The 15,254-nt window shown below is 24.3% G+C and overlaps 3 protein-coding genes across 7 annotated transcripts in view; 2 read left to right on the top strand and 1 right to left on the bottom strand.

Annotated features, from left to right (window-relative positions):
* Positions 1-3,453, top strand: LOC114129784 (4-hydroxybenzoate polyprenyltransferase, mitochondrial). 3 transcript variants are annotated; one of them, XM_027994622.2, is made up of 8 exons: positions 1-149; positions 425-595; positions 664-931; positions 1,007-1,173; positions 1,783-1,930; positions 2,573-2,766; positions 2,835-3,023; positions 3,091-3,453. In XM_027994622.2, exons 2-8 carry the CDS (start codon positions 584-586, stop codon positions 3,247-3,249), a joined length of 1,137 nt encoding a protein of 378 aa, XP_027850423.2. In that variant the 5' UTR covers positions 1-149; positions 425-583; the 3' UTR covers positions 3,250-3,453. The 3 variants fall into 3 exon arrangements, with proteins under 3 accessions (XP_027850423.2, XP_050058026.1, XP_050058024.1); XM_050202069.1 differs by having other exon boundaries at positions 41-171; XM_050202067.1 differs by having other exon boundaries at positions 74-595.
* On the bottom strand, positions 3,451-4,849 carry LOC114129787 (COX assembly mitochondrial protein 2 homolog). Its single transcript, XM_027994624.2, has 3 exons — positions 4,584-4,849; positions 4,447-4,518; positions 3,451-3,633 (listed from the first exon to the last, which is right to left on the bottom strand). The coding sequence occupies exons 1-3, from the start codon at positions 4,662-4,664 to the stop codon at positions 3,520-3,522; spliced, it is 267 nt and encodes an 88-aa protein (XP_027850425.2). The 5' UTR covers positions 4,665-4,849; the 3' UTR covers positions 3,451-3,519.
* A 3,171-nt stretch (positions 4,850-8,020) lies between these two features.
* Positions 8,021-15,254, top strand: part of LOC114129781 (uncharacterized) — a 50,147-nt gene continuing 42,913 nt past the window's right edge. For 2 of the 3 annotated variants that reach the window (XM_027994612.2, XM_027994614.2), the window contains exons 1-2: positions 8,021-8,494; positions 13,251-13,497. In XM_027994612.2, coding sequence (XP_027850413.1) covers positions 8,315-8,494; positions 13,251-13,497 — 427 coding nt within the window. In that variant the 5' untranslated portion in view covers positions 8,021-8,314. The remainder of the gene's footprint in view (positions 8,495-13,250; positions 13,498-15,254) is intronic. The other variant, XM_027994615.2, reaches the window with a different exon arrangement.

The raw sequence follows: 15,254 nt of genomic DNA on the forward strand, positions 1-15,254 counted from the left end.
ATTTTTTTAATTTGTGGTTATGTAGTTAAACTCGGTTGGAAATTTTATCGAAATAATGTTTATTGATAGTGTAAATTGACTTAACTACTCTAGTCGTCTTGAAATAATAATAATAATAATAATAATTAATAATATAATATTATGTTTAGGTAAAATAATATTGTGTAATGTGTATGTGAATAATGCTTACAATTTACAAAAACTTAAGGCTTATTTATTTTTGTATTCTCTCTTATTGCCTACAATAATCGTACAATATGCAGTATTAACACTATAATATTTTTATAATCATACATTATTTATTAGTTTTCATTAAATAGTGTTTTCTGTGTCTGTCATATTTAGCCATAACTCATATTATCGACAGTTAATTATTTTTCATTACGCGGTTTTTAATTCTTATCGTATTGGTTTGTTTCATTAGTCATTACTCCGACCTTGGGCCAGAAATCGGAATTCCGAATTTTTGTTCCAAGTTTTAACCGTATTCTGTACCGAAAATGAACAATCAAACTGCGAATTGTGGAATTTTTAAAATAAAGTAATATAATAACATAGTCGGTTGGAAATAAATTTGGTTACAATGATTATTCAGGTAATTTCAATTGGTTCTTCAAAATGCAATAAACATCTTTCGCTAAAATAGCCACTAATTTTTTATAGACGTTTGCCAGGGGAATTGGAACAAAATTAAAGTTACCTGTCATTCATGTTTACTACAAAACCTTATCGACTAAAAGCAGGAATACATTATTATGTATTAACCAATCATCATTGCCCAATACAAAACTTGCACGATGTTGCTCAGTGGAGCAAGCTCAGAACAAGGTCCTTATTACCGAACAGACCAAACCTATGAACCAACCAAAAAATATAGTCATTAGCACGATTAAACCATACTTAGAACTTATGCGATTCTCTAGACCTACTGGTTTGACAAATATTATATATTTTTAATATTAGATCTTTAGGACATAAATTATATTGACCATACATTGGTTTTTAGGATGGTTGCTTTTATACTGGCCATGCACATGGAGTATTGCTCTAGCTTCGACTGCTGGTGAACTTCCAAACTTTGAAATACTTGGCTTGTTCGGTTTGGGAGCAATCATGATGCGAGGGGCTGGATGTACAATAAATGATATGTGGGACAAAGATATCGATAAAAATGTAAGTTAACTTACTTCATTTTAGTATAAAAAATAGCTTAGATTATTGAAATATTTTTTTTACATAAATCAAACTTTACTAATAGTTTTATACTAAAATGTAAGTATAAAGTTATAATTGAAAATCAGTTTTTTTCTAATTTACCTAATTAAATTGTATAATAATACTAGGTATTTGTATAAATCATACTAAAAAACTTTACAATTTAATATGATTTAAAATTAAAGCATCAAATGTGCAAAGTTATTAAATTAAAAAAAAATTAATATTTGTTTTCTACTAAAGATTTTATTTTTTAATTTAATTTAATTTTTTTTTAATTGGATATTCTTACCATCTAATTGATTTAATAAAATATTCAGGTTATTTATGTTACAAATTTTTATAATTAGTTTTATTAAAATATTTTAGTTTAATTAATTTAATTTTTTTGAAACTTACTTGCATACTTGTCCTCAACTTTAAAAGTAAATTTAAGTATTGTATACCACTCAACACAATTATGGATTGAATATAGTTGTTTTTTATTTATGTGCACAATAATTAAAAAAATTATTGTGCATCATTTTATTTATAACAAGCATTTTTTTAGTAAGTGAACATTTTTAGGTTGAAAGAACAAAAAATCGACCTCTTGTCATTAAATCGTTAAGTATGTTTGATGCATGGGTGTTCCTAGCTGGTCAATTGGGTCTCAGTCTTATTGTATTGTTGCAGTTAAATTTGTATACTATTGTGGTTGGAGCTAGTTCATTAGGTAAGCTTAATTCGTCTCATTATTAGTTATTGTAACAGTTTGTATCAAGTTATTCAATTATGTTTTAGTAGAATGTTATTACAATAGTAAACTATGAAATTTAAAAAAATAAAAAAATTTTAATTTAAAAAATACAACTTATAATTTGAATTTTTAAAATTTTTATTTTCATGTGTTTAAATTATATTATTTATGATAAAATAAATGTAAATAGTTATAAAGATTAAAAAAATATTTTTTTCTATGTTGTTAACATAGAAAATCAATGTTATTTTTAAATATTTAGTGTATCTTATAATATAAAATTCCAATGAGTATGTGTTGTTTTATTGTATATGGTTCAATATATTATAGTCAAACATACTATTATATATTTATGTAGACATAATGTTATGTTGAAAAAAATTTCTTTTTTAATTTTTACCTTGATGGATGGTAACAAGATTGTAGAAAAAAAAAGTTGATATTGTAAATGTTAATAATAATTGTGATGTTATTAAAAATAATATTTAGAAAATTAAATTTATAATAAAATAATATTAACTTTTACAATTTATATTCTAGAAAGTTTTTGTAATTATATTTTATTATATTTGCAGAATGCTGTCAAACAAATAATACCACTGTTTAATTTTGTTTCAGTATTAGTGACATTATATCCACTTATGAAACGTATAACATACTGGCCACAATTTGTATTAGGTTTAACTTTTAACTGGGGTGCTCTATTAGGCTGGTCTGCTATCCACTCTTCAATTGACTTTACTGCTTGCCTTCCTTTGTATGCTGCTGGTGTTGCGTGGACACTTTTCTACGATACCATTTATGGTCTTCAAGTGATAATTTTTTATAATGCTTAAATTTTTTATTTATAAGAACTATTAATAACTATAATATTATTTAGGACAGAAAAGATGATACCAAGCATGATATTTACTCTACTGCAGTATTGTTTGGTTCAAAATCAAAATTTTGGTTGACATCTTTTGCCACCATTTCATTGAGTAGCTTAATTACTTGTGGTGTAAATACTGGACAAGTATGGCCATATTATTTAGCAGTTGGTGCTGCAGGTGCTCATATGTTTAATCAAGTAAGTTGAATGTAATAAATAAAATATAAATCTTAATAATAATAAATTAATCATTTTATATTAACAGATACGCACGTTGGATATATACAATCCTAAGGATTGTAGTAATAAATTTGTGTCCAATAACCATGTTGGTTGGATCATGTTTTTGGGAATAGCATTAGGCACATTATTAAAAACACCAGACGAAAGTGAAAATGAAAATATAAATTCGATACCTATCTAATGTAGTGGTAAAGTTATACAATTTGTTGTTACCAAAATATGACAAAAATGTATCGTTGTTATTTTTAAGTTATTTGGTTACTTAGGGAAAACTATACTTGTTTTTATTCTTTCATTTTACATTATAAAAAATTGTTAATATTTTGTGTATTTCATTTAAGTTCCTAAAAAATCAAAGGAAAATAAAGAAACTAGTCACAAGTTATATTTTGTTAAATTTATTTTTCAATAATTTATACCTAAACCTATACACAACAAATAGTAAAATATCTCAATTTACAATTCCTTTTTCTCTGTCGGATCTCATTTCTGCTAACATCCTTTGTCTCACTAGAGCTTGATGTTGTTTTGCTTCTTCATTATTTTTTATGCGCTTGGCTTGTCGCTGAAAATTTAAAGTTTATATGAATGAATAGTTAAATATTTAAAATAATGGTCATATCATTGAATTAACATTAAATAACTACATCAATAAAAATAATTAAAAAAACAGCAAAATATTATTATTTAATTCTGTTGAAATGTCCAAATGATTATTTTTAAGTTTTAACTCTGTCCAGCAAGATAATACTTCAATTCTATGCATCATACTCAAAACCCTGTTATCATGACCAGTTCTACTATAGGAGAGTGTCACATGGGATGAGGCGGGACAGGTTTTTAATGGGCTGCTACATGTTCTTTCTGAATAGAATATAACTTTATTTACTTACCATACAAACTTTGATCATTTACATGATAGTACTTTAATATTTTTTATTTAATGTAATTATTAATAATTTTACTTACAAAGTAAAAGCTATCATTTAAAATATAAATGAGTGGTTAATGATTAAAGAATTAGAATATTTAATGACGACGTACCATTAATAAAAATTTAAATTGATTTAGTTACTATCCTACAATAAACAATAACATAGTCAATAGGTTTGACTTTGGACTGCATTTTTAAAAATAAATGTTATATGTAATTTTTTTTTTATATTATGACAAAATTATTCAGGTATGGAAAGAATTGAACAATATTATAGCTTATCTAGTAAGTGTATAAGAATTATAATTTCACAAGACCAACATAAATCAATTCTTATCATAATTGTTTCTATGTATAAATAATTCATACTAATATAAAGTATTTAATTTTTGTTCTGGTTATTGATAGCAAGATCTATTGGGTAATTATAAATAAAATTTTTACCTCCAAGTGGAAACAGTGAACCATCCGATCATAGATTTTATCACATCTGCCAACAAATCTCAAAACTTTATGCTGTAATTCAAACTCAAGTAATCGAATTGCTTAGTTAAATATTATTCATATTAATAGTTTCTTACCTCTATATTACAGTTTTTAAATTCCATGGTTAAGTTATTACATTCTTCAGTGTGCAAATGAGGTGACAAATCCGGATGCATACTTAAAATTATTCTTAAAGTTATTAAAAAAAACAATAATAGTTGCCTAATTGAATTTATTTGTTATTTATATATTAACAACTCTTTTCTTGCTAATTTACATTACTTGGTATTCAAAATATTATAAAAATACAAATATTAATATAATAATATTATAACGAAAATAAAGTAATTTTAATCACCAAAAAACCTGATTACACAATACACGGCAATGGATTCACAATTACGATTATTGATAACGGTAATCACAATTGAAGATAATATATTTAGATAAGTCATTTATAAAAAAATTCATCGCTAGATAGCGCTGTAGTATATGATTTTTGTTTTATTCAATATTAAATCTTTTATTAATAAAAGACATTATCTTTCTAGATTTTGCATAATTTTTAATGTATAATATAGAACTATGTAGAGTACTCAACAGATTCTAACGTTTAAGCATTTTGATTGATTGACTAGAGACCTTACCTGTATACGGGTTTACCTATGTAAGTATAAGTAATATCATAGATTAAGTAGATATCTACCGATACTATGAATTATTTTTTAAATTCCACTTTCAATTATTTGACTTTATTGGATGTGTTACTGTTTACAATAATTAACAAGTAACATTATTATTTATTACACTGGATTAAAGCAGAAGCATAATATTAATGAATATATAGCCATATAGGTATGCCTGTTATAGTGTTACCTATATAACTTCCATATACCTACCTATTAACTATTAATAAGATAGGACGTGAAAATCTTAGATCATATATCATATATGTATATGATCTAAGGTGAAAATTATGTAGTACCTAACATAGATTAAATATAGTACGAATATAATATTAACCAAGTAAATACCTACCTATATTTAATTGATGGTAGTAGATACCACCATATCTATGTCTAGGTTTATTTTATTTGCAATAAATTATAAATAATAATTAGCTATACCTGCTGGCTATTTTAATATAGTTAATACCTATTAAATAAGTACTCAGTCAAGTCATATAATATTTGTGTCTTAACTACAATATTTTGTACTTTGAATGTCGTACACTTGTAGTTTGTTGTGTTTGTACCTATATCTTATTTAAGTTCCTGGTTATCTGTCTACAAGTACCCACCTAGTAATTCTCTAAGCTATGAGCCACATGTCTTTATTATGTTTGTCGTTTAGACCCTATACTTTTTTTCCATATTATTATAAATATTTATTTTTTATGATACATTTATAATTTTATATTACAAAATATAAAGGTAGGTATCAGTAAGTTATGTCATTATGTGTGTTGTGTGATGTGATAGAAAAATATTCGATTTTCAGAAAAAAAAACAAAATAAAAACCATTTATATTATTAAGATTTGTTATGGATGAAAAACATTCTAATGAATTTAATACTAGTAGCTCGATCTTATAGAAAATCGTCTAAGGTTAGACTGTCAGGACCTGATTAACCAATAGGCTGAGTAGGTTATAGCCTAGACCGCCAAATCAACTTTAGCCTACTGACGATTAACTCCTTAATCAGGCCCTGAAGACCGTGGTTATTAGTATCCAAATCAGCACAACCATAATATATAATCTACCATCTACCTAACCTATATTTATTATATTCTTACAATCGCAAATATTGGATGATATAAAATAAATTTAATCGCAATTTTTAGCGTATGTATACCTACTTAACTATTTAAGAAGATATTTACTATCTAGAACCTACTGACCTACATTATCGTTTTCATTATTATATTATGACATTATTGTATAGATACCTTTGTATTATTGTAATTATAATTGTATTATTTATTATATATTATTACATATAAAATTATTATTAAAACGTCTTAATATACCCAATCAATTATTATTTGGCAGATAAACCTACAGTTGCATAAAATGAAATGAAACAACATCGAATGTGCCGAGAAAATTGGAAAACTACTTTTGGCGTATTGTCAGTCAATATTTATAATGTAAAAGCTGATTTAGTTGACAAATGACTACCTAGGTACCTATCTTCTATTTTATTTTATTTCCGGTGGTATGTATTACTGAATGCCAAGTAAATTGCTTTTGCATATATTCTATTTGGTTCGAACTATACATATGTATATTAAATAGGTACATATATCAATTGTAAGTATATAGCATTTAATATTATAATATTATACAATTACCTATTCCGCACAATATATTTTTTTTGGTTTTTAAACTACGTAATCGTTTTTAGGTAGGTAATAAAAATAAATAAGGTAAAATGTTACCCTATATTTTATGGCTCTATAGTATGTATGTACTATGTATATTTAAAAAAGTAAATACTATAGAGCAAAAACTCAATTAACGCCATCACTATTAATGTTTAAATAAGTTTAAGTACTTTTTAAATAACTATGTTTTTCTATTTTTTAATTTACATACATTTAAACTTTTTAAATACCTAATTTAAATTTCCAAAGATAAATTTTTATTTACCATCTATATTTTATTATATTTTGTTATTAGTAACAAATACAATAATTAAGTAATTCAATTTATCAAATGTTGTGTTATTATAATATTTAAAATAGATTTTAGATGGAATTTCTTGAAAATCTATGCTAGTATAAATATTAATTTAAATCAAACGTTGGTGAGAATAATGACAGTTGTTCAAAATAACGGCATTTATATATTTTATTTGTTTTTATAATTAAATTATTCACAACATTCTGGGAATAGTGTAGAAATAATAATGCTGGACCAGTGTATTTGTTATGATGTGTTTGGGTCAGTAAAATGCATCGCAGTGGAAACTGGAAAGGGCAGTCGGAAGCGATTTGAAAAATGAATACCGCCATTTTTCAACGGGCTGTATTATAGTAGCTAACGTCAAATATAGCGCTGAGAAAAAGTCATTGAGTCGGATTTGTGAGCGGGTCATTTTGCTCGGTCCTCGAAGGGCACGCATAAAATATATTGTAAGTTTTTATTTCACAAACGGACCCGTGAAAGTATTGTGTTAAGTCGAAAAGCTTCTCCTCGTGCCCAACCACTAGAATATTTAACGTGCATGTATACTGTATAGTATAATATTATATATATACACCCATAAAAGTATAAAACGATATGCGTCCGTTGTTGTGTTGATACTCGGACGTGTATGGTGGCAAACAGAAATACTCAAATACGCAGTGCATTATAGCATGTGTTACGGCGGTCTAAGAAGGGAAATAATAACATTTTCTTCAGAATTATGTGGGAAAAACAAACCTTATTGCTGTACGGTAGGGGAATGATTCTAAATTTAAATACACAATTTTGGCAAGCTGTGTAGGACGGTGGGAACACCATTTGTTTAGGGACCTAGACAGATGGACCATTTTATTTCTGGATCGACGACGACCGGCCATTTTGCTATAGCCACACGCACACTCTTTATAACCACAATAAATATTATCATATTATTATAGCAGTCACCGTCACGAAAATCTCGGCGTACCACAAGGAATACCTACTAAAATTAACATGTTTGCGCACACCGATTTTTAACGATATAAGATACAACAATATTATAATATTATTATTATGTAGAAATAATTCGTCACGTAAGTGACTATTACATTTTTGGTTTTTGGTTAACGGGAATCATACTTTGATATTGTGAACATGTTGATGGATGTTGATTTTGATGATGATACGCCTAATCGATGCACCACACTCGTCTACTATGTATGGAAGATATTCACGTGCTTGTTCCTGCACGTGTTACTTGTCACTATGGTCGTGCTGTATTGTTTGCTCGGAGCTTTTGCTTTTGAACGTCTGGAATCAGCAAACGAAATTGAAGTAAGTTTTGATTAAAAACAATGTTTAATAATAATAATATTATACGTATCTGGTACCTACATTATCCGTATAAAAATATTAAAAATATATAGGCACAATTTTTTTATATGCATTTGTCGTCAATATTTTGACGAATTTAAAAAAAATCGCTAACTAGTAGGAGTAAAAATGCATAAAAATTTTCCTTTTTGTATTCAAGTTTTAAAAATGTTATAAAAAATTCTTCATGAGTAATTTATACGGAAACTATAAAATATAAAAATGTATATAGAAAATTATTTTTCATAGGCGCTTTAAGTTCCAACGATGTGGATTGCCTGTTATTAAATGATAAATAACAATATATCAATTATGTTGTTGTACCTAATTTAAAAACATTACTCATGAAAACTTCAATATTTAGGTATTTTATATTATTATAAATTTTACTATATGCAATAAAAATTTTTATTTTTTTTTTTAAATTTTATTTATAAATCAATTTTTACTGTTTTACGATATTTATAGAAAGAAGTTATTACAATTTTTGTTTATAAATTAGTATATTATTATTAATAAATTATTATAATAAGTAAATACTAATAACATAATAAATAAATATTTTCGGGAAAAAATAATATATCAACCTACTATAATACTAAAAGTAAAATAAATGACTTAGCTATATCAAAAAAACATATCACTTGCGGTGATATACGCTGATAGATTGTTTCAGTTCAAAATCGTTTTTCGTACATAATAATAATATATCGCTGAATTCAAATTTATAACACACCTATAATAGTGACCCAATCAATGTTCAATATTCAACAGAGATGTGCCCACTTACCTACTTTTTTTTATAATAAAATTATTACTAAAGACAGTTGTACCTATACACAAATACAGCAATAAATGAGATACTCACTATCTCCAAACTTCTTTAGAGTTACTAAAAGCTTACAACACAATAGTCACTGTGTAGTGCAATGTGAATTTTTTTCAAATCTATTCAAAACTATTTTGATTATATCTCCAAGATTATTATAATAATATGTACCACAAAATGTCCATATTTAGAATAGTGGGTTTTTGAATAGTAACTTCGTTATTGTTACAATGGTAACATACATAAAATTCAATATATTATTCGAATGGGATTTTTACATGATGTAGTTAGGAATCATATTATTATTCACGGAGTAACATTTTTACGATTTAGGAGTTTGGTTTTAGAAATAACCGGAATATTATTCATAGTCATTGAAATTCAACATACATTTTATTTAATTTAAAAAAAAAATGTTAAGAACTTATAATATTTCATCATTAATTTTAAATTCAGTTAAGGGAACTAAATATATTTTTTGATTAATTGTAAAATTTTAATAATTAAAAACTAATAGCTTATACTTGTATTGATTTGTAAAATTGTAAGATATCTAACTATAAATATATACATATTATATATATATATAATATATATAATATATAAGTATTGTAGTTTTTAAAATATTATAGAAAAAAAAAACATAAATTTTATTAAATATTAAATAATTTATAATAATTAGTAAAAAATAAAGGTTAACTATTATTGTAATATCTTTAGCATAGATAAAACTATAATAATATGTTCAACAGTTAAAATGTCTACATTCTTAAATGTAAATAATACCTAATTTAAATTTTGAAAAACTTAAATTTTGTAACGCTCATTATTTAAGTTGGTTGTCACTTTTTTATTCATCAATTTGGCAATAAAATATAAATTAATTTTTGTTATTATTAAAAAAAAGGGTATATAAATATTAATCATAATGATGTATAAGAAATTGGAATGAAACCCTATCATTACCTACCGGCTGCCTCATGATACCTCAGATACTTGTCTATAGTTTTAATAATTTGTACATCAAATGAACAAAAGATTAGGTTTTTCGCGGTAAAACAAAACAAATTATTTTTTGTGATAATTATAAAGCGTAATAAAAAATAAATGTAATTTACTAATATAATTTTCAGATATATGTATACCTATTTATAAATATATATATATTTTGTTATTATTTGTATTATTTATAAACACAATAAATACAGAACATTAAAGAATAATATATAATAATTAAAAAAATAGACACTTTCAATTATTATTTAAGTAATATAATTTTAATATGAAAGATCAATAGTTGGAATTTACTGTTTTATTATCTGATTAGTTAAATGTAAATGTGAATAAAATTAAAAGTACAAAAAGTTTCAATGTGGTATTCATACCAATGAAGAGTATGAAATTAAATAACTGCTCTTTGTTAAACAAACTTTTTATTGTGTAGTTCTATATCCATCGCTGCTGCTATATATTTATTTACATAGACGATAGAATAACTATATTATGTGTTAATTATCTTATAAAATACAAAACAAAATTGGTCTAAAAAAAAATAATATAAATATATAATACAGATAATTATAATATATTATTATAATAGTAGTTGTTAATTATTGTTGTAGTATGAAAGATTAAAGAAGATTTCTTTTTACTCTACCCGTGACGTATTGAAGAATGATAATATGTTGAATCGCTTTCTTCCCCATAGGAAATTGTATCTATAAAGTTGTAAATTTGTCAATTAAACATAAATGAAATTATTGATTAACATGATACATGAATGTAGAGCCGCCCTTATGATGAATCGGATAAGATTAACATTTCAATATGTATTATATATAAATTCAAATAGATATAAACACAATAAAAAATAATAACTCATCACTAATACATTAACAAAACAGGTTGATAGGGTACTTTTATTTTTGTTAAATAGATGTGACTTCTCCTAGAGCTTCATCTCATCTGTATATATAATTTTATTATACAGAAGAATTTGTTTTTCAAAACGAGGTCTTTAACTAAAATAAAACATTTATCACATACAATAATACCTATACTCTTTACTTTTATTGTACTGCAATAATTACCAGGTTATTTGAGTTGTGTATATGATATTAGTTTTGATCAGTCATAATCATAATGTCATATTAGGATTTTGGTTATACATGATATTCAAATGTGTGGTTCTTGTGTAGATCATCCGACCCTGTTTGTTTGATTGTTATCATTGTTAAAAAAAAAAAAAAAAATGAGATGAACCGATAAGAACTACACACAGTATTATTATATAGAGTGGTTCAATTTTATTTTAGTTGAAAACGATTAAAAACAAAAATAACTATGTGAAACTATGGTTCGTATAAGTTGTTCTTGTAAAAATGCTTGTCAAATCAAACTATCCATGTGTTTGTTTTGTGTTAGAAAATGTAACAGCAACTGTCATAAATTATTTTATTTTCAATCAAATAATATAATATTGTCATAAATATCCACATACTTGATAAATACTTTAGATGTTTAATAATTATTATTAAATATTAATTTATAAAATCAAACTTGATGTGTGCAATAAATGTCTTATTTTAGTACAAAAAGTGAATGACCACATTTTGAAAAAATAACATGATGTTAAATTATTGAAGTTACTATTTCATGAAATATTTTCGTATTCCAAAAAATGTAATAAAGCCGTATTTACTTCACGAAAAGATCAATTTTATGAAATGGCTACGAGTCTATGACATAAACACGAGAATTAGTTGTTTTCGAAGTTTCTATTTTTAACTTTGAGGTTAGGTTTTCTGATATCAAATTGGATTAAGTTTTTATTTTAAACATATAAAAATTAAAAATTTTCAGTATTTTTCAAAATAATTGTGAAAAACAAACAAAAATAAATTTACGGTTTTTTTTTTTACCAAAATCGATTTTTTTTTTTGGTGTAAATTAAAAAAAATAATAACCTTATAGATATTTAGAATTTTCATTAAATTTTCATATTATTGTTTTCTAGGTTTGTAGTATAAATTTCAATAGTCATATTATTATAATTTATAATGCATCTGTATATGGTTCCTTGTAGGAAATAGGAATATGTTATTGGTATTATTTAAAACGTATTATACTTACAGATACTAGCTATAACATAGTAGGGTGCTATAGTTTCATTATTCACTGCTTGATGACTTCTATTGGATAATTATATACAACGACATATAATTGTGAAAACAAATGCATAAAAGGAAAGTGTTTAAATCACTTCAATGTATTTTTATAGAAATGAATTATTATTTTTTTGTTACATAGTTTTTTTATTGAAACTGTTTCACAGGGAGCAATAAGAACAATAATTGTTGACAAATAAAATAAATAAAAATTAAATGACAGATTTGATAGATAGTAGAGGCCTTCCAGTGGAAGAACTACGACATGATGAATATTTTAGTTAGGCTAGTAGGTCACGATATCTAAATTATTATTAATGGAGCTTTGATAGAGTACGTTTAACAAAATATACACCCGAAGTAACCGCAATAACTTCTCTCATTTGATACCAAATAAAAACCACAATAATTATCAATTGTTTGCAATACTCAATATACTAGCTAGATATATTAGATTACTGACTACATGGAATACTAGTGTTTAGTTTACATACGTTATTTTTATTAGTGAAACCACAGTGCATTATTGTTATTATTAAAAACTTATTAATCACATAGGTACATCAGCATATGCAGTTATGCGTGTATTTAGTAGGTAGTAAATAGATAGGGAATAACTTCAAATGTTTATAGTTTAAGCTACAGAAAATTCCATAAAATCATTCATATTATCGAATTTTATATATTTATGAATTTTAATATTATTAAATAATGTTCAAAGGTGAAAAATAGTATCCGTGTAATGAGGATGAATGTAACTACGGATCTTTGGAAATACACTAAAAATTCATTGGTGCTTCAACAAGATAATTTTACAACAAACGTAACAGCCCGGTTGCAAAAATTTGAAGACGATTTGATTTACGCAATGAAACGTAAAGGTTGGGATGGCGAAGAAGACACTAAAATACAACAATGGACCTTCACTGGAGCTTTATTTTACTCAATAATTGTTATTACAACTATAGGTGAGTACTCATGAATATGATTAATGATTATTTAAATTTATTTTTAAGTATTAGCATATAATTATACGTACACGCATGGTATATAAATATATAATATAATACGAGTATATAATATTCCTATACAATATATTATATTCATAAAGGAATTTATCCGTATAAAATATATGATAAAATTTTATAAATACAAACATTTTCTAAACTTTAATAGTTCCATTTATATTTTTGTAATCCTATAAATATATATATACTTTAGTTAAAAAAATATTTTTAATTTTGACGATAACATATAGTTTTTAATAACTACTACACTAAAATATCTACTTGTATTTAAGCACGTTAATGATTTAAAGATCGAAAAGGGTTCATCTGTTTTATTTAAAAAATGTATGAAACAACAATTATATATATATATATCAATAAATGTATACCTCACAAATTGTAATATATTATACAATTTTAACTAAAATGTGGACTGTGGGTCTTTAAAATTTATAATATTTTAATAAGTAATTATTTGAACAATTTAATTTAATTTATTCTTGATATATTTCTATACGTTAATTAGTAATTATATGTCTGTTAAATGCATGAAAATTTTACCTAAGTTAAATAGATAACATACTGTGTCTTATATAATATAATTAGTATTAAACAAACATCCAACTAATTTCATATACATTTAAGATGTTATATGATGAATCTAAACTGTTAGCATAGATTATAAATAAATGTATAAATAAATAAGTATATCTTTTTACATTTAACTTGGAATAAGTTTCAATTTTAAATTTTAACATACGTTTTGCTTTATTTTATTGACTTCTCATTATAACTGATATCTACTGTCGTTTTATAGTATTATACTAAACTATATATTGTATATAGTATATAGTATATAGTATATACTATATACTATGTAAAATAAGTACCTATTAGATAATTTGATACTTTTATATAATAGTTTTACAAAGTAGTAAGTACTTAACTTAATTGTGGCATTAGTGAAATACTTTTTAAGCTTACACTTTTATTCAATTGATTTTTTCGCTTGAGAAATTAATATAATTTATAATTTATGTTTTATTAAATGCATAATAAGATAGCTGGTACCTAGATAAAAAGTCTGGGAAGATAATATTTAAGTTTAGAATTTTTTATATCATGTTATGAAAAATAATTTGATGAACAAAATGCACATTTTTGTATAATAGATTGTGATAAATTAAAGTATGTCAACATATTAAATTAAACTTTAAATTAACTTCTTTAATGTTACTTATGAGTTATAACAACTTTTAAAATTGTGAGAGTAAAATAAAAATGACATAATCATCAGCTGTTGATCTTGTGAACTCTTAAAATGGATTATAATTTAAGCCATAAATGTTGTAACTTCTTAAAAATTAGTTTCTTATTTAATTTGTATACATTTTACTTAGTTTGTTATAAATAGCTTAATATATAAATGCATTATAAAACAATCTTTTTGTACCTCTGAATATTTTATTTTTTGAATTAAGTTGATGTGGGTATGTAAAAATCTAAATAATGTATTATAAATATTTTGGTACTATTACGACAAATGTATTTCAGAATCACTAAATCACAAAAAAAAGAAACAAAATAATAATAACAATATAGGTATTATTGAAAATTAAAGTAAAGATAATCAAAATTTCATTATTATTATAACATAAAACGTATTTAATAGCTTTAAAAATAATATATATTTTATTATCAACAAAATAAATTAGGTA

Source organism: Aphis gossypii, chromosome 2 (genome assembly GCF_020184175.1).
Source record: "Aphis gossypii isolate Hap1 chromosome 2, ASM2018417v2, whole genome shotgun sequence".
NCBI lineage: Eukaryota > Metazoa > Arthropoda > Insecta > Hemiptera > Aphididae > Aphis > Aphis gossypii.